Source organism: Panulirus ornatus, chromosome 43, assembly GCF_036320965.1.
Source record: "Panulirus ornatus isolate Po-2019 chromosome 43, ASM3632096v1, whole genome shotgun sequence".
NCBI classification, from domain to species: domain Eukaryota; kingdom Metazoa; phylum Arthropoda; class Malacostraca; order Decapoda; family Palinuridae; genus Panulirus; species Panulirus ornatus.
The window spans coordinates 17,052,809-17,073,268 of NC_092266.1; the positions used below are offsets into that span (position 1 = coordinate 17,052,809).

Here is a 20,460-nt window from a genome sequence, read left to right on the forward strand (position 1 = left end):
TTCTAACAACTTGCCTCCCACACCATATATTCTTAATACCTTCCACAGAGCATCTCTATCAACTCTATCATATGCCTTCTCCATATATATATATATATATATATATATATATGTGAATAAATGTGAATAAGAGCAAGGTTATTAGGTACAGTAGGGTTGAGGGTCAAGTCAATTGGGAGGTAAGTTTGAATGGAGAAAAACTGGAGGAAGTAAAGTGTTTTAGATATCTGAGAGTGGATCTGGCAGCGGATGGAACCATGGAATCAGAAGTGGATCATATGGTGGGGGAGGGGGCGAAAATTCTGGGAGCCTTGAAAAATGTGTGGAAGTCGAGAACATTATCTCGGAAAGCAAAAATGGGTATGTTTGAAGGAATAGTGGTTCCAACAATGTTGTATGGTTGCGAGGCATGGGCTATGGATAGAGTTGTGCGCAGGAGGATGGATGTACTGGAAATGAGATGTTTGAGGACAATGTGTGGTGTGAGGTGGTTTGATCGAGTAAGTAACGTAAGGGTAAGAGAGATGTGTGGAAATAAAAAGAGCATGGTTGAGAGAGCAGAAGAGGGTGTTTTGAAATGGTTTGGGCACATGGAGAGAATGAGTGAGGAAAGATTGACCAAGAGGATATATGTGTCGGAGGTGGAGGGAACGAGGAGAAGTGGGAGACCAAATTGGAGGTGGAAAGATGGAGTGAAAAAGATTTTTTGTGATCGTGGCCTGAACATGCAGGAGGATGAAAGGAGGGCAAGGAATAGAGTGAATTGGATCGATGTGGTATACCGGGGTTGACGTGTTGTCAGTGGATTGAATCAGGGCATGTGAAGCTTCTGGGGTATACCATGGAAAGCTGTGTAGGTATGTATATTTGCGTGTGTGGACGTATGTATATACATGTGTATGGAGGTTGGTTGGGCCATTTCTTTCGTCTGTTTCCTTGCGCTACCTCGCAAACGTGGGAGACAGCAACAAAGCAAAAAAAAAAAAAAAAAGAAAAGAAATGTATACCTCTGCTTTTTAAACCAGGTATTCCCAATCACCAGTCCTTTTTCAGTACATAAATCTACAAGCTCTTCACCATTTCCATTTACAACACTGAACACCCCATGTATACCATGTATGTTTATTACAGGGGTATATTATGGTGTTTTATAGTAGAACAGCAAAATGAGTGACTCTTACAAAGAGATGTAGAGGGAAATTGCATTTCAGCACTATTGAATCTAAACAGGTTACTGCTTCCCCATTTTGAGATAGTTTGAATTGATTGAGGAGATGTAATTCAGTATGAGAAAGAGAATAAGTACTAGAAAGAGGAGGAAAGAGCAAGTAAGTTGAAGTGTTTAAAGTGGAACCATTAGTGTTAGAGTTGATAGGTTTAGAAGTTGGAGAGACAACATAATTTATAGAAAGAGGAAAGAGTGGGGCAAGGGAGAAAACCCTGAGGGAAACCACTGTTGATAGATGAAGAGAAGGAAGTTGCTAAATTAGTAACTACTGAAATAGAATGGCCAAAGAAAAAGCTGTGCATTAGTGAACAGAGAGAAGCAGAAAATCAAAGAAAGAAAGTTTAGAAAGCAAAAGTATGCACCTTTTGCAGATGCTCTGAAGATGCCAAGGGCTATAACAGAAGCTTCACTTAAATTCCTGAGAGGAGGACCAGAATTAAGGAAGAGATCACTGGTTCACCAAGTACTGTGCTGGTGATCAGAAATGATGGAATGGGGTTTTAAGTGTTTGAGAAAGAGAGAGTACAGGAGAATTTCAAGGACTGGAGACTGCAGAAGTGAGAGGTTACCATGGTGTCCCTTTTAGGGATAGGCTACAACAAGGTTTGCTTACAAGAAGTAAAAGTCAGGGATTTTATCAAGAGATAAAATAGATTATGAAACCAGTTAAGAGGAAAACTCCCTTAGCCTAAACTCAGGGAAATATGCCATCTTGCCCATACACCTTGTGCAGTTGGAACTGGGAAAGATCTCAGAATGCCTTTAGTAAAAATGTAGATGGCATCATTTGTCAAGAAGCACAGTGTCATCACAAGCTTTTGCCAAATTTCACAGAAGTGATGACTATAGTAGTAAAGATTATAAGCAAGATAGTGTCCAAAGGGTTGAACCAGTGACAGTTTTGCAGACTTCTGGAAGAGGTAATTCATCAATAATCTGACCTTCCACAAAACGAAGTATTATTGCTTTCAGTGGGATGAGTGCTTGTACATATTTGCAACCCTTTTGGAAGAAGCAAAGATGGTTGCATTTTCCTTTACTGCAGCAGTCAGTACAAAGAAGCAACACACTCTGAGCTTGACCGCAGTAGCTGAATATGCTGTTAGGAATTCAGAAGTGAAAAAGCAACTTTTTCATTTTTGTTTAATTGATGTGTGGGAAAAGGAAATGTGGACTACAAAATTTAAATCTTGAAAACCTTAAAATGCAGAAATCTACCTTGATGCTTCAACAAAGTTAGATGAAATTATTTGATCATAAAAATAAGAGCAAATTGTGTCTGAAGTGTTGAATCCATTATCAAATATCTACAAAAGCATGGAGAGTAATGCATTTGGTATTCTTCCCATCTTCAGATCAACTTATGTGTGTAAGTGTTTTTAAATACGAACTCCATAAAATGTAGACTGAGAAGCTGAATCACTAAGACAAGTATATTGTCCAATTTGAAAGTAGAAATGACAGCTTCCTCTTCAAAGACTAAATAAGTCTCTAGAAAACTCAATCAGAAGTCACATTTAGCCATCTTTAAGTTAAATTATGGACTGTTCTAGTGATATAAACTAATTTCGGCAATATAAACGATAATACTTATTTTTGAGACTATGGCATGTACAAGAAACAAAATATAAAGTCCTATTTCAAGTCCTTATTAGTGGTAAATATGTAAGATGATATGGATAAGTCAAAAAGATAGTGAACACAGTTATGTGAAGTGTAAGTTGTTACAATATTATGAAAGCTTTATACATATTGAATGTTAAAACTAAGTACAGCCCAAGAACCCCTCTAGTTTCAGATTTTACCTTTCCAATGCTGTTGTCCATGATTATGGCAAGCATATTAGGGTGTTCAATTGTAGAATGTGCTTTCCCTCCTTCATGTGCACTATAGGCTTTGTTGTCTTGCCATTCATGGTAACTCAAACAAATGATGAGGTATTTGAACCCCTGAAGACCTCAGTACCAGTTAGTGACTACCATGGGTGGTTGCACCCTTTTTTTAGGGATAATTTGTACTTGTCATGCTCAATGCCACTTGTTACAGCTACCATCATGCCCCTGCTGCACACACAGTGTCCTTGTTTTGTATTGGCCAGTCCATTATACAATGTGTTTTTCATAAACTACAAATGCTTAACTCTTAATTCATGAGAAAAAGAATTATTTTGATAGTATTTCTGCACATGATCTTAAGTGAAATATGATATGAAATGTGAGTGAGTGAAACTTGCATACTTAGGGTTGGCCCGCTAGGAATTACTGTGATGTTCCTACTGAAGTAGGAATCATATGTCTCATAAGAAGAAAATCTATTTATATCTTGTGCACCTGTTCATAAATTCAAAAAACTGATTTTATGCTAGGGGAAGTCTGAAAAAAATCAACTTCTCACCCAAAGGGTTATAGCGTATTAGCCTTACTACGATACAAAAGGCTGAAATATTACAGAAAGTAAACTTGGGTGTTTCATTACTCAAAATCACAGAACACTATGGCTTTTAGAAACAGCAGTTTATGATATCAAGAGAATGTGATGATTATAAAATTCTGTGCTGGTAGTGCAACAAACAAGGGCATGGCCAAACTTGTCATTGCGCAGGACAAGTTTAGCAGAGCTTGAAGAAGTGGTGTATGAGTGATTCAGGTAATGGGGAAGAGAAGAGGTGTCTATTTCTGGTTCAAAAGTACATCATTTTCATGAATCTGCACACATGTTGGTCCAAAGGTATTGAGATTTTTGAGTTTTGACTGTTGTAAAATGTTTTGCTTTACAAATCATAATGTTTGTGTTTGTGTGTATATTTTAGAGGGTAGATTGGTTAGGCACTATTTGATATTGATAATTCAACATTACTTACATTGTGGCTCCAGAGACTGAGTTTTCAGCTGATTTTGAAAAAATGGCACTTGTACTTTGAAATTGCTGACCTCTGTTTTAGGGGCCAACAACCTTATTTTTTTCATTTGCATGCAGCCTTGAAATTTATATATGTGGTTGGGAAGATGATATACAAAATATGTAAAGTGTGGCCACCAAGCATGATAAGGTGTCAAGTTTCATTAGGTTATGATTAAATTTTGAGTAAACAAGAAACAGAGATATGAAAAAAGGGAAAGGCTCAGAGGATGGATGAATGACTGTGAAGAATTCTTTTAACTGCTTTTTATTGGCCTTTATGTATTGTACCGTATTTGATATGGAAAGTTGAAATTTTTTATGCTGCCTTTTTTTAAGCAGCATTATCATTAATTTTGTAGTGCACAATATGTTTGCATGCCTAGGATTTCATCTCATGCTTTAATTCTTTGAATTAGTTTTTCATAAGTTGCATTAATTCTGTATGTGGCAGTCATGGCCAGTCACTGCTTACTTGCTAGTGAAGTGACCAACTAGTTAATTTAGGTTGCTGACCCATCCTAGATATTGCTTCATTATTTTAGATTTTGGTTCACTTTTTGATTACTTATTTTATTTCGTTTCAACTCAGAACATAAAAGACAGAGCTGAATACAATTTTTGTTTTCATGTATGCATCATTACTCATGTGTTACATTCTCATATCTGATCACTGCTGTGGTCACATCATGATAGATTTTGACTGTGCTAACAGAGATCACGTCTTTTGTAAGATAGGAAGTAGGGGTATCTGTATTGGAGTTGTAACTGAAAACAGGGGAGTGAGTAGCTCTTGTTCGGAAATATAGATGCCACTGAATACATTTGTTGTTTTCATGTACGCATTAGTACACATTCTTATATCTGATCACTGCCGTGTTCATATAACATAAGAGTTTGACTGCTATCAGGGATTACATCTTTTGTAAGACAGGGAGGCAGGGGTATCTGTACTGCAATTGTAACTGGAAATGGGGAAAATATACCCTCCTTGAGTAGCTCTCATTTTTATAGTAAATCTACATGAATTCCTTTCCTCCATCCATTTTTTCTTCATGTGCACTGTCTGAGGTCCCACCACATGCAGGCTTTCCATGTTACTCCGTATATTTTGTCTTACCGTGCTCTGTAAAATTAGCTTCATTTGTTTCTAATGGTAGCATTCAAGCTTTTCATGGGTTTTATGTATAGTACAGGTTGAATATCCCTTATCCGAAATGCCTGGGACCAGAAGTGTTTTGAATTTTTTTTTTAGATTTTGGATTTTTTTGGATTTTGAAATATTTGGATATGCATAATGAGTTATATGGAAAACAGGTTGGTATGGAAATAAACAGGTTAGAGTTGAGACATACCTCAGTGTTTCGACCGTTCAGTGGTCTTCCTCAGGAGATACTGATTCCAGAATTCAGTGAGACTGCGTTCCCAGCAAGTGATGGTCACTCGATTGGATGCCTTAGCGTGTTGCTCTCTGATTGGATTGCTTGTCTTGTGTCTCTACCCATTCACAGCGATCTCCGCTGCCTGATGTGACCAGCAGATGAACCCAGACCTTGTGATAACATTGATCTTAATCCCTTCCTCTCACACTATCACTAAACAGTTTTGTCACATGCCTGTAGTTGCCTCGGCATTGTTGAGGTATGTCTCAGTTCTAACCCATTTGCTGCCATTCCATCCTGTTTTCCACATTTGTCATGATTGATAATAGATAATGAGATATCTTGGGGATGGGACCCCAAGTTTGAACACAAAATCCGTTTATGTTTCATATACATCTTATACATGGCCTGAAGGTAATGTATACAATATTTTTGATTTTTGCACATTGAAACAAAGTTTCTGTAACGCTGAACCGTCGGAAAGCTGTCACAATGTCATCTGTCCATGTGGACAGTCTGTGTTTTTGGCATCACCTTTATTCCTGACTCTGAATTTATATGCTTCTGATAAGCAGTCATTTTCTTACACTTATTCACAGAGCAGGGAATAAGCAAAAAACGGTGAGTAATGCACGTAGGTCTGGCGGTTACAATGGTTTGTAACAAACTGGTGCCAACAGAGTGTCAAGAACCCAGCATGGGCAAGTGAGGTCAGGTTTGGAATTTTTCAATTGTAATGTCATGTCGCTGCTCAAAAAGTTTTGGATTTTGGAGCATTGCAGATTTTGGATTTTTGGATTGGGGATGCTCAACTTGTACAGTAGTAGTTTAGTTTACCCCTCCAATATGTATCGTTGTTACTGTCGCAGCCTTTCTTTTCCCTAATTTTTTTTTCACCATTGCACCATATCTGGATGTGACCCCTTTTTATCTAACCAATGTTTTTGATATTTCCAACAGTTTATAGCGGCGAGTGATAAGCTGTGGTTCATGCTGGAGATGTACTCCTTTGTAGACTACTTCACCATCCCCCCATCCTTTGTCAGTATATATCTGGACAGAACGTGGATAGGTAAGTAGTTTCCATAATCTCAGGTATTAACGAATGGGTAAGTTGATATGAAGTGTGTCAATATATATTGGTGGAATGCATGCATAGTGCCATTGTACAAAGGCAAAGGGGACAAAGGTGAATGTTCAAATTACAGAGGTATAAGTTTGTTGAGTATTCCTGGGAAATTATATGGGAGGGTATTGATTGGGAGGGTAAAGGAATGTACAGAGCATCAGATTGGGGAAGAGCAGTGTGGTTTCAGAAGTGGTAGAGGATGTGTGGATCATGTGTTTGTTTTGAAGAATGTGTGTGATAAATACTTAGAAAAATAGATGGATTCGTATGTAGCATTTATGGATCTGGAGAAGGTATATGATAGGGTTGATAGAGATGCTTTGTGGAAGGTATTAAGAGTATATGGTGTGGGAGCTAAGTTGCTATATCAGTGAAAAGTTTTTACCAAGGATGTAAGGGAGGAAAGTGATTGTTTATCAGTGAGTGTTGGTTTGCATCAGGGGTGTGTGATGTCTCCATGGTTGTTTAATTTGTTTTGGATGGAGTGATTAGGGAGGTGAATGCAAGAGTTTTGGATAGAGGGGCAAGTATGCAGTTTGTTGTAGATGAAAGGGCCTGGGAAGTGAGTCAACTTTTGTTCACTTATGATACAGCACTGGTGGCTGATTCGGGTGAGAAACTACCGAAGTTGGTGACTGAGTTTGGTAAAGTGTGTGAAAGAAGAAAGCTGAGAGTAAATGTGAATAAGAGCAAGGTTATTAGGTTCGGTAGGGTTGAGGGACAAGTTAGTTGGGAGGTAAGTTTGAATGGAGAAAAACTGGAGGAAGTGAAATGTTTTAGATATCTGGGAGTGGATTTGGCTGTGTATAGAACCATGGAAGTGGAAGTGAGTTACAGGGTGGGGGAGGGGGCAAAGGTTGTGGGATCGTTGAAGAATGTGTGGATGGCGAGAACATTATCTCAGAGAGCAAAAATGGGTATGTTTGAAGGAATAGCGGTTCCAACAATGTTATATGGCTGCAAGGCATGGGCTATAGATAAGGTTGTGTGGAGGAGGGTGGATGTGTTGGAAATGAAATGTTTGAGGACAGCATGTGGTATGAGGTGGTTTGATCGAGTAAGTAATGAAAGGGTAAGTGAGATGTGTGGTAATAAAAAGAGTGTGGTTGAGAGAGCAGAAGAGGGTGTATTGAAATAGTTTGGTCACATGGAGAGAATGAGTGAGGAAAGATTGACAAAGAGGATATATGTGTCAGAGGTGGAGGGAACGAGAAGTGGGAGACCAAATTGGAGGTGGAAGGATGGAGTGAAAAAGATTTTGACTGATCGGGGCATGAACAATCAGGAGGGTGAAAGGCATGCAAGGAATAGAGTGCATTGGAACAATGTGGTATACCAGGGTTGACGTGCTGTCATTGGATTGAAGTAGGGCATGTGAAGCGTCTGGGGTAAACCATGGAAAGTTTTATGGGGCCTGGATGTGGATAGGGAGCTGTGGTTTCGATGCATTTACACATGACAGCTAGAGACTGAGTGTGAACTAATGTGACCTTTGTTGTCTTTTCCTAGTGCTACCTTGTGCACGTGCAGGGGGAGAGGGGTGCCATTTCATGTGGCAAGGTGGCGATGGGAATGGATGAAGGCAGCAAATATGAATGTGTACATGTGTATATATGTATTTGTCTATGTATGTATATGTAAGTATACGTTGAAATGTATAGGTATGTATATGTGCGTGTGTGGGTATTTATGTATATACATGTGTAAGTGGGTGGGTTGGGCCATTCTTTTGTCTGTGTCCTTGTACTACCTCGCTAATGTGGGAGATTGCGACTAAGTATGATAAAAGAAAAATATATATTATTATTTTATTATTATTATACTTTGTTGCTGTCTCCCGCGTTTGCGAGGTAGCGCAAGGAAACAGACGAAAGAAATGGCCCAACCCCCCCCCATACACATGTATATACATACGTCCACACACGCAAATATACATACCTACACAGCTTTCCATGGTTTACCCCAGACGCTTCACATGCCTTGATTCAATCCACTGACAGCACGTCAACCCCGGTATACCACATCGCTCCAATTCACTCTATTCCTTGCCCTCCTTTCACCCTCCTGCATGTTCAGGCCCCGATCACACAAAATCTTTTTCACTCCATCTTTCCACCTCATATTTGGTCTCCCTCTTCTCCTTGTTCCCTCCACCTCCGACACATATATCCTCTTGGTCAATCTTTCCTCACTCATCCTCTCCATGTGCCCAAACCACTTCAAAACACCCTCTTCTGCTCTCTCAACCACGCTCTTTTTATTTCCACACATCTCTCTTACCCTTATGTTACTCACTCGATCAAACCACCTCACACCACACATTGTCCTCAAACATCTCATTTCCAGCACATCCATCCTCCTGCGCACAACTCTATCCATAGCCCACGCCTCGCAACCATACAGCATTGTTGGAACCACTATTCCTTCAAACATACCCATTTTTGCTTTCCGAGATAATGTTCTCGACTTCCACACATTCTTCAAGGCCCCCAGAATTTTCGCCCCCTCCCCCACCCTATGATCCACTTCCGCTTCCATGGTTCCATCCGCTGCCAGATCCACTCCCAGATATCTAAAACACTTCACTTCCTCCAGTTTTTCTCCATTCAAACTCACCTCCCAATTGACTTGACCCTCAACCCTACTGTACCTAATAACCTTGCTCTTATTCACATTTACTCTTAACTTTCTTCTTCCACACACTTTACCAAACTCAGTCACCAGCTTCTGCAGTTTCTCACATGAATCAGCCACCAGCGCTGTATCATCAGCGAACAACAACTGACTCACTTCCCAAGCTCTCTCATCCCCAACAGACTTCATACTTGCCCCTCTTTCCAAAACTCTTGCATTTACCTCCCTAACAACCCCATCCATAAACAAATTAAACAACCATGGAGACATCACACACCCCTGCCGCAAACCTACATTCACTGAGAACCAATCACTTTCCTCTCTTCCTACACGTACACATGCCTTACATCCTCGATAAAAACTTTTCACTGCTTCTAACAACTTGCCTCCCACACCATATATTCTTAATACCTTCCACAGAGCATCTCTATCATCTCTATCATATGCCTTCTCCAGATCCATAAATGCTACATACAAATCCATTTGCTTTTCTAAGTATTTCTCACATACATTCTTCAAAGCAAACACCTGATCCACACATCCTCTACCACTTCTGAAACCACACTGCTCTTCCCCAATCTGATGCTCTGTACATGCCTTCACCCTCTCAATCAATACCCTCCCATATAATTTACCAGGAATACTCAACAAACTTATACCTCTGTAATTTGAGCACTCACTCTTATCCCCTTTGCCTTTGTACAATGGCACTATGCACGCATTCCGCCAATCCTCAGGCACCTCACCATGAGTCATACATACATTAAATAACCTTACCAACCAGTCAACAATACAGTCACCCCCTTTTTTAATAAATTCCACTGCAATACCATCCAAACCTGCTGCCTTGCCGGCTTTCATCTTCCGCAAAGCTTTCACTACCTCTTCTCTGTTTACCAAATCATTTTCCCTAACCCTCTCACTTTGCACACCACCTCGACCAAAACACCCTATATCTGCCACTCTATCATCAAACACATTCAACAAACCTTCAAAATATTCACTCCATCTCCTTCTCACATCACCACTACTTGTTATCACCTCCCCATTTGCGCCCTTCACTGAAGTTCCCATTTGCTCCCTTGTCTTACGCACTTTATTTACCTCCTTCCAGAACATCTTTTTATTCTCCCTAAAATTTAATGATACTCTCTCACCCCAACTCTCATTTGCCCTTTTTTTCACCTCTTGCACCTTTCTCTTGACCTCCTGTCTCTTTCTTTTATACATCTCCCACTCAATTGCATTTTTTCCCTGCAAAAATCGTCCAAATGCCTCTCTCCTCTCTTTCACTAATACTCTTACTTCTTCATCCCACCACTCACTACCCTTTCTAATCAACCCACCTCCCACTCTTCTCATGCCACAAGCATCTTTTGCGCAATCCATCACTGATTCCCTAAATACATCCCATTCCTCCCCCACTCCCCTTGCTTCCATTGTTCTCACCTTTTTCCATTCTGTACTCAGTCTCTCCTGGTACTTCCTCACACAGGTCTCCTTCTCAAGCTCACTTACTCTCACCACCCTCTTCACCCCAACATTCACTCTTCTTTTCTGAAAACCCATACAAATCTTCACCTTAGCCTCCACAAGATAATGATCAGACATCCCTCCAGTTGCACCTCTCAGCACATTAACATCCAAAAGTCTCTCTTTCGCACGCCTGTCAATTAACACGTAATCCAATAACGCTCTCTGGCCATCTCTCTTACTTACATAAGTATACTTATGTATATCTCGCTTTTTAAACCAGGTATTCCCAATCATCAGTCCTTTTTCAGCACATAAATCTACAAGCTCTTCACCATTTCCATTTACAACACTGAACACCCCATGTATACCAATTATTCCCTCAACTGCCACATTACTCACCTTTGCATTCAAATCACCCATCACTATAACCCGGTCTCGTGCATCAAAACCACTAACACACTCATTCAGCTGCTCCCAAAACACTTGCCTCTCTTGATCTTTCTTCTCATGCCCAGGTGCATATGCACCAATAATCACCCACCTCTCTCCATCAACTTTCAGTTTTACCCATATTAATCGAGAATTTACTTTCTTACACTCTATCACATACTCCCACAACTCCTGTTTCAGGAGTATTGCTACTCCTTCCCTTGCTCTTGTCCTCTCACTAACCCCTGACTTTACTCCCCAGACATTCCCAAACCACTCTTCCCCTTTACCCTTGAGCTGCGTTTCACTCAGAGCCAAAACATCCAGGTTCCTTTCCTCAAACATACTACCTATCTCTCCTTTTTTCACATCTTGGTTACATCCACAGACATTTAGGCACCCCACTCTGAGCCTTCGAGGAGGATGAGCACTCCCCGCGTGACTCCTTCTTCTGTTTCCCATTTTAGAAAGTTAATACAAGGAGGGGAGGATTTCTGGCCCCCCGCTCCCGTCCCCTCTAGTCGCTTTCTACGACACGCGAGGAATACGTGGGAAGTATTCTTTCACCCCTATCCCCAGGGATAATATACATATATATATACATATACACATACACACACATACACATACATACGCACATATACACACACACACACACATACATATATATACATATGAAAAATGTAAGAAACAATTTAGAAAACTGAAACTTCTAGCTTGAAATGAATGAAAAAAATGAATGTCACATAATGGTTCAACCTCTGGCTATGGAAAAAAGTAAATGTATAACTTATTTACACAAACGTCAATATATATATGTATATATATTTTTTTTTTTCATTTTTTTATTATACTTTGTCGCTGTCTCCCGCGTTTGCGAGGTAGCGCAAGGAAACAGACGAAAGAAATGGCCCAACCCCCCCCCATACACATGTATATACATACGTCCACACACGCAAATATACATACCTACACAGCTTTCCATAGTTTACCCCAGACGCTTCACATGCCTTGATTAAATCCACTGACAGCACGTCAACCCCGGTATACCACATCGCTCCAATTCACTCTATTCCTTGCCCTCCTTTCACCCTCCTGCATGTTCAGGCCCCGATCACACAAAATCTTTTTCACTCCATCTTTCCACCTCCAATTTGGTCTCCCTGTTCTCCTCGTTCCCTCCACCTCCGACACATATATCCTCTTGGTCAATCTTTCCTCACTCATTCTCTCCATGTGCCCAAACCACTTCAAAACACCCTCTTCTGCTCTCTCAACCACACTCTTTTTATTTCCACACATCTCTCTTACCCTTACGTTACTCACTCGATCAAACCACCTCACACCACACATTGTCCTCAAACATCTCATTTCCAGCACATCCATCCTCCTGCGCACAACTCTATCCATAGCCCACGCCTCGCAACCATACAACATTGTTGGAACCACTATTCCTTCAAACATACCCATTTTTGCTTTCCGAGATAATGTTCTCGACTTCCACACATTCTTCAAGGCCCCCAGAATTTTCGCCCCCTCCCCCACCCTATGATCCACTTCCGCTTCCATGGTTCCATCCGCTGCCAGATCCACTCCCAGATATCTAAAACACTTCACTTCCTCCAGTTTTTCTCCATTCAAACTCACCTCCCAATTGACTTGACCCTCAACCCTACTGTACCTAATAACCTTGCTCTTATTCACATTTACTCTTAACTTTCTTCTTCCACACACTTTACCAAACTCAGTCACCAGCTTCTGCAGTTTCTCACATGAATCAGCCACCAGCGCTGTATCATCAGCGAACAACAACTGACTCACTTCCCAAGCTCTCTCATCCCCAACAGACTTCATACTTGCCCCTCTTTCCAAAACTCTTGCATTTACCTCCCTAACAACCCCATCCATAAACAAATATATATACAGCACTGGTGGCTGATTCATGTGAGAAACTGCAGAAGCTGGTGACTGAGTTTGGTAAAGTGTGTAGAAGAAGAAAGTTAAGAGTAAATGTGAATAAGAGCAAGGTTATTAGGTACAGTAGGGTTGAGGGTCAAGTAAATTGGGAGGTGAGTTTGAATGGAGAAAAACTGGAGGAAGTGAAGTGTTTTAGATATCTGGGAGTGGATCTGGCAGCGGATGGAACCATGGAAGCGGAAGTGGATCATAGGGTGGGGGAGGGGGCGAAAATACTGGGGGCCTTGAAGAATGTGTGGAAGTCAAGAACATTATCTCGGAAAGCAAAAATGGGTATGTTTGAAGGAATAGTGGTTCCAACAATGTTGTATGCTATAACCTTAAACCTTAAATAAGCATATTTGCCATTTCTCGTGTTAGTGAGGTAGCGTAAAGAACAGAGGACCAACCCTTACATAGAAAATCCTCACTTGGCCCCCCTCTCTGTTCCGTCTTTTGGAAAAGTAGAAACTGGAGGGGAAAATTTCCAGCCCCCGGCTCCCTCCCCTTATAGTCGCTTTCTACAACAAGCAGGGAATGCGCGGGAAGTATTCTTTCTCCCCTATCCCCAGGAATAATATACACTTATTTTCTATTATATTTAATTTGCTTTGTCGCTGTCTCCCGCATCAGCAAGGCAGCGCAAGGAAACAGACGAAAGAAATGGCCCAACCCACCCACATACACATGTATATACATACACATCCACACACGCAAATATACATACCTATACATCTCAATGTACACATATAGATACACACACAGACATATACATATATACACATGTACATAATTCATATTGTTTGCTTTTATTCATTTCCCATCGCCACCTCGACACATGAAATAACAACTCCCTCCCCCCTCATGTGTGTGAGGTAGCGCTAGAGAAGACAACAAAGGCCCCATTTGTTCGCACTCAGTCTCTAGCTGTCATGTAATAATGCACCGAAACCACAGCTCCCTTTCCACATCCAGGCCCCACAGAGCTTTCCATGGTTTACCCCAGACGCCTCACATGCCCTGGTTCAATCCATTGACAACACATCGACCCTGGTATACCACATCGTTCCAATTCACTCTATTCCTTGCACGTCTTTCACCCTCCTGCATGTTCAGGCCCCGATCATTCAAAATCTTTTTCACTCCATCTTTCCACCTCCAATTTGGTCTCCCACTTCTCGTTTCCTCCACCTCCGACACATATATCCTCTTGGTCAATCTTTCCTCACTCATTCTCACTATTTGACCAAACCATTTCAAAACATCCTCTTCTGCTCTCTCAACCACATTCTTTTTATTACCACATCTCTCTCTTACCCTTACATCACTTACTCGATCAAACCACCTCACACCACATATTGTCCTCAAACATCTCATTTCCAGCACATCCACCCTCCTCCGCACAACTCTCTCCATAGCCCACACCTCGCAACCATACATCATTGTTGGAATCACTATTCCTTCAAACATAGGTTTAAGAATTGTCCCCATCTAGAATGTCCTGATTTCATGTTATAGGATTCTATATCTCACTGACATGTAGCAGATTCTACATTAAAGAAGAAGGTCCTATCAAGTTAGATTCTGTTTTAAGTGTCTGTACAGAGAGATACACTTCCTTTATTGCTGTTGCCACAAAGGCAGATGTTATGGTAACCTATTTCCTATGTATTTCAGTGGGGTAGTATCTTGGATACACTGATTGTGAACAGAACTGTTAAAACCGAATTTATCTCTCATGTAGTTAGGTATTGGGGAAATCTTTTTCCAGCTGCAATACTGTATTTGTATAATGAAATTTAAAGACCTCCATAACTCAAAAGTGGGTGAGACACCATTGTTCCAGGAGCATTTTTAGCTGCTTAACTTTCCATATTTGATACCTGAAGGTTTATAGACCACCTCAACCTTGGTTCCAGAGCCTATTGTAGTCAGGCTTTTGGTAGGCTGAATTTTGAGGAGCCCAAATATGATCTTCAGTCTCTCCTTGAAGATTCGGTTTCTTCTGAGGTTTAGAAGCTCTTTGCTTTAGAATTTTCCAACATTTTTATTATCAGTTCAAAGAAGTGATCTTATGAGTACCCTCCTGAAACCACTTTTTATGGGTCTGCAGTATAATCTTCATATGAGCTACTTTGGTAAGTTTCTCCTGTCACTTTATTAAGGGTATAAAATTGTGTCCCTTCTGCGTTTGATAGGATTATCAAAAGTCAGTCTTGCAACATTGAGAGGATTTTCTCTGGTAATATATTTCCTTGATGGCTATTCTTGATACCCTTTTTTTGGTAGGCTTTGGGGCTAGGAAAAGAGAATGATGACACATTTTCCAGACTTAGAAACATTTCCATATGACTTGTGAAATGTTGAATGATTAATGGTCACCAAGTGAGGGGAACACTTTTTTAGTATCCAAGAATCTTAAAACCTCTATCAGTAAGGAATATCTCTTCTTGAGCAAAGAAATTTGTTTTAAAGAGCCATTCTGCCTGTATGTCAGAGGCCATGAGTTTGGCAAGTTGCCTTCCTATGTTAGCCATTCTGAGGAGTCTTCTGTTGGGGATCAGGACAGAAGTCTTTGCTTTTTCTGTATTATGTCTGTTAATGATACCTTAGTTTAAATGTCAGTGGTTGATATGATGTGGTCCAAGGTATGCTTCTGCTAGAGCAGTACCCAAGTGTGCTAAAGATGACTTTTAGGTTACTGATTTTGCTTTATTTGTCCTCTGTAAATTTTCCTCCATCCCTCCTACGCATAGAGATGTTCCTGTGGCTCATGGGATGAACTAATCATGGAGAGAAATGCATTTTAAAGTATGAAAATTTGTCTCTCCAGGTCAGTGTCCTATGAGCATATTTCCTACACTGTATTTCCCACCTGCCTACACAATTTTTTTAAATCCTTCGTGTAAACCACTGTTGACCACCATCAGGTTAACATCTTTGTTTTGAGAGTTATTATTAAAGTCAATACTGATGGACAGGTGACATTGAGTTCACTGCTGAGAAAAGGTTGTTGATTGGGCAGAGGGTGGACCTGGGCAGAGGGGTAAGAGACATTTACCTCACCAGAGGGCTAGGGATTTGAGATTTTTAACACCCAGAGGGCTGAGATATCTTTCATGGCTTACAGGGTACTTCTCCAATAAGAAAAGATTTTCATACCTCAGAACTTATATTTTTGATCTGGCAAGGCTGCAAAAATCACAGTTTTATGGTACCAGTTCAGGGCAGACTGCTTATAGTGCGCTAGTATGAAAATGAAGCCTACATAAAAATCACACATTATATTGCTGTTTATAAATATCTCAAGACATTTAAGCTTTTTGTGAGATGCATCTTTTTAAAATGGTTTTCTAATGTCTTTCATTTATTTGTCTTTTCTTCTGATGCATCTTATAGTTTATTGCCACATTCACATCATTCACACACTAGATGTATTCTCTGATGCCCTCTTGTTGCCTTTGTTCATATCCTAATGGATTAACTGCCTCTTTAATGGGCTTTTTTGAAGTTTTAATGTGTTCAAACCCCTTTGTATTGCATGTAATTACTCACAGAAATATCATTAGTTGCAACATTTTCTCCCAAATGATTAATTTAATAATCCAGATGGTTATATGAAAATTACTATATCAGGATTGTTTATTGCAACATCATTGTATTTTAACAAGTAATACCATGTGTGTTTGGATGTTCCCAGGGTTGCGGTTCCTGCGTGCCCTCCGCCTCATGTCAGTGCCAGATATCCTGCAGTACCTGAATGTCTTAAAGACATCATCCAGCATAAGGCTGGCGCAGCTCTGCTCTATCTTCATTGCTGTCTGGCTCACAGGCGCCGGCATCATTCACTTGGTAACTGTTAGGATATGTAACTTTGAGTAGCTTTGTCTGATACATTTGTACTTGGACAGACCTAAAATGTTTTGCATCCGAAGTGTATTCCCTCAGCTACTTACTTGACATATACTTCCTGTGTGTGATTTTTCATTTCTTTACATTACTGTTTCACATACATGTTAATGCAGTCTTCAACTAAACTTTGATCTTTTGTATCAGATGTACCACATACTCATCTTCACTGATAATATCATTTGCATCGTATAATTTCATTTTTAGCAAAGATGTGCTTGAGGTGCCTTATGTGCCTCAAAATCTGAAAAAATTTACCATATCAAGAGAATGCATTGTGCAGGTCTTAAGAATATACAGTGAGAAGTTTTTATCAAGGGTGTAAGGTATGTGTGCGAGTAGGAAAAGAGGAAAGTAAATGGTTCCAAGAGAAGGGTGGTCTTTGGCAGGAGGTGTTTGATGTGACCATGGTTCACCTTTTTATGGATGGGTTGGTGAAGGAGATATATGTAAGAATCTTGGAGAGAGGGATGAGTATGCAGGCTTTGGGGGATGAGAGGGCTCAGGAAGTGATTCAGTTGTTGTTTACTTATGATACAACACTGGTGGCAGATTTGATTAAGAAACTACTGGAGTTGGTGCCTGAATTTGAAAGAGTGTATGAATGGAGGAAGTTGATAGTAAATGTGAATAAAAGCAAGGTTATGAGGCTTAGCAGGGTTGAGAGACAGGCTAGTTGGGATGTGAGACAGAATGGAGAAAAATTGAAAGAAATGATGTGTTTTAGATACCTGGAAGAAGACATGGCAGTAAATAGAACCATAGGGGAGGGTGCATAGGTTCTGGGATGGCTGCAGAATGTGTAGGAGAGAATGTTATGTGGGAGGACAAAAATGGATATGTTTGAAGGATTAGTAATCGTATTATATGGATGTGGGTCATGGGCTATAGATAATGCTAAGTGGAGAATGGTGGACAAGTTGGAAATGAAATGTTTGAGGACAGTATGTATTATGAGGTGGTTTGGTCAAGTAAGTAATGAAAAAAAGAGAGAGATGAAGAGGGTGTGCTGAAATGGGTTAGATATATGGAGAGAATAAGTGAGAATAAGTCAATTGGGAGGTGAGTTTGAATGGAGAAAAACTGGAGGAAGTGAAGTGTTTTAGATATCTGGGAGTGGATCTGTCAGCGGATGGAACCATGGAAGCGGAAGTGGATCATAGGGTGGGGGAGGGGGCGAAAATTTTGGGAGCCTTGAAAAATGTGTGGAAGTCGAGAACATTATCCCGGAAAGCAAAAATGGGTATGTTTGAAGGAATAGTGGTTCCAACAATGTTGTATGGTTGCGAGGCGTGGGCTATGGATAGAGTTGTGCGCAGGAGGATGGATGTGCTGGAAATGAGATGTTTGAGGACAATGTGTGGTGTGAGGTGGTTTGATCGAGTAAGTAACGTAAGGGTAAGAGAGATGTGTGGAAATAAAAAGAGCGTGGTTGAGAGAGCAGAAGAGGGTGTTTTGAAATGGTTTGGGCACATGGAGAGAATGAGTGAGGAAAGATTGACCAAGAGGATATATGTGTCGGAGGTGGAGGGAACGAGGAGAAGAGGGAGACCAAATTGGAGGTGGAAAGATGGAGTGAAAAGGATTTTGTGTGATCGGGGCCTGAACATGCAGGAGGGTGAAAGGAGGGCAAGGAATAGAGTGAATTGGAGCGTTGTGGTATACAGGGGTTGACGTGCTGTCAGTGGATTGAATCAAGGCATGTGAAGCGTCCGGGGTAAACCATGGAAAGCTGTGTAGGTATGTATATTTGCGTGTGTGGACGTGTGTATGTACATGTGTATGGGGGGGGTTGGGCCATTTCTTTCGTCTGTTTCCTTGCGCTACCTCGCAAACGCGGGAGACAGCAACGAGGTATAAAAAAAAAAAAAAAAAAAAAAAGTGAGGAAAGGTCGACAAAGAGGATATATGTATCGGAAGTGGAATGAACAAAGAGAACAGTGAGGCCAAATAGAGATTGGAAGGACAGAGAGAAAAAATTTTGAGCAATTGGGGCCTGAGCATGCAGAAGGTCGAAAGGTGTGCCCAGGATAGTATGAATTGGAATGATGTGGTGTACTTGGGTTGACGTGCTGTCAGTGGGCTGAACCAGGGCAGGTGAAGTGTCCCAGGTAAACCATGGAAAGGCCTGTGAAGCCTGGTTGTAAATAGGGAGCTTTGGTTTTGGTGCATTACGCATGACATCTAGAGAATGGACGTTAGCGGATGTGGCCTTTCCTTGTCTGTTCCTGGCACTACCTTGCTAATGCAGGAAAAGGTGAATGTAAAGAAAAAACTTCTGTGGTATCAAAGTTGTGGATGACTGGAATAGTCTTAGTCATGAAACTGTGAATGCATACAGTACAGAATACAAAAGTTTTGAAAGTTGTATGATGGGTATTCACCCATTGACTGCAGCTTCTCTAGATATTTAGTGTTCCCTTAGTGTGGTAATTTTGAATAGATTTCAGAAAACCTCTTATTGATTTTGCTGTCTTACCATTAGATTTTTTTCTGAAAAATGACATGTGTATCAATCAAAAAACAAGTTACCTTTGTGCATGGTGAAATTATCAAATACATAAATGTTTAGGCAGCAATACTGTTAGGCATACAATGTATCCCCCTAATGGTGTAGTACATATATACATCTCATAATGAAAGCATATGATTCCCACTGATGTAGGCTCCATTATTTACACAAATTTTATACATTATTATATGTATATCTTTGTACGTTATCTACTTACATTCTGTCTTCTGTGTGGGCTGCTTGAAAATGATGTACTAGTCTCCATGGGCATTTTTATGGTTGATGACCTGCTGAGTTGAAAGAATGTGGGTGAAGGATGTGGAAAAGTTGTGTGTGTCTCGAGTAGTTGCTTCACGACTAACTGCACCATTGTTTTCCACACCTGGCATTTTTAAATGCCCTGTGTCATATACAGCACACTTGCAGTCAACTGCTGGAAGCATCTTGTGTTGTATATTGCACATCAGCAGTGAATAGGTTAAAGAAAGTTTTAAAGATGAGGGACCATGACTAGAACTCCCTTTCCATTTTGTCCTCCAATACTTAGTGTATATGTCTAGATTTCATTTATTTCAGCCATTACAGTATCTGACAGACTGGCTTATTCTTATTCATAGAGACCAAGAAAAACATTCCATTGACCTTTCCAGACTCATGATGCCTTTAGTGTAGGGATGAATTGGTACCTCCTGGCCCCTAACCCTCATCATTCACTTGTTCATATTTACTGAGTAAAGACCTACTGATCATTGATGTTGTAAGTCTGCAGTGTTTAATATTTGTTGATAATACAGGTTGAACCCCTTTAGTCTGGCACCCTTGGGACCTGACCATTGCCTGACTCCAGAAAATACTGGAAAACAGAAATTGACCCCTAGGGGAACCTCCTTTGTAAACATATTCCCAA

General features: G+C 40.5%; 1 protein-coding gene across 48 annotated transcripts in view; it reads left to right on the top strand.

Annotated features, from left to right (window-relative positions):
- slo (calcium-activated potassium channel slo) overlaps nt 1-20,460 on the top strand; it is a 1,069,848-nt gene that overhangs the window by 238,085 nt on the left and 811,303 nt on the right. For all 48 annotated transcript variants that reach the window (XM_071687050.1, XM_071687052.1, XM_071687045.1 and 45 more), the window contains exons 4-5: nt 6,469-6,580; nt 16,833-16,984. In XM_071687050.1, the coding sequence (XP_071543151.1) occupies nt 6,469-6,580; nt 16,833-16,984 (264 nt within the window). The remainder of the gene's footprint in view (nt 1-6,468; nt 6,581-16,832; nt 16,985-20,460) is intronic.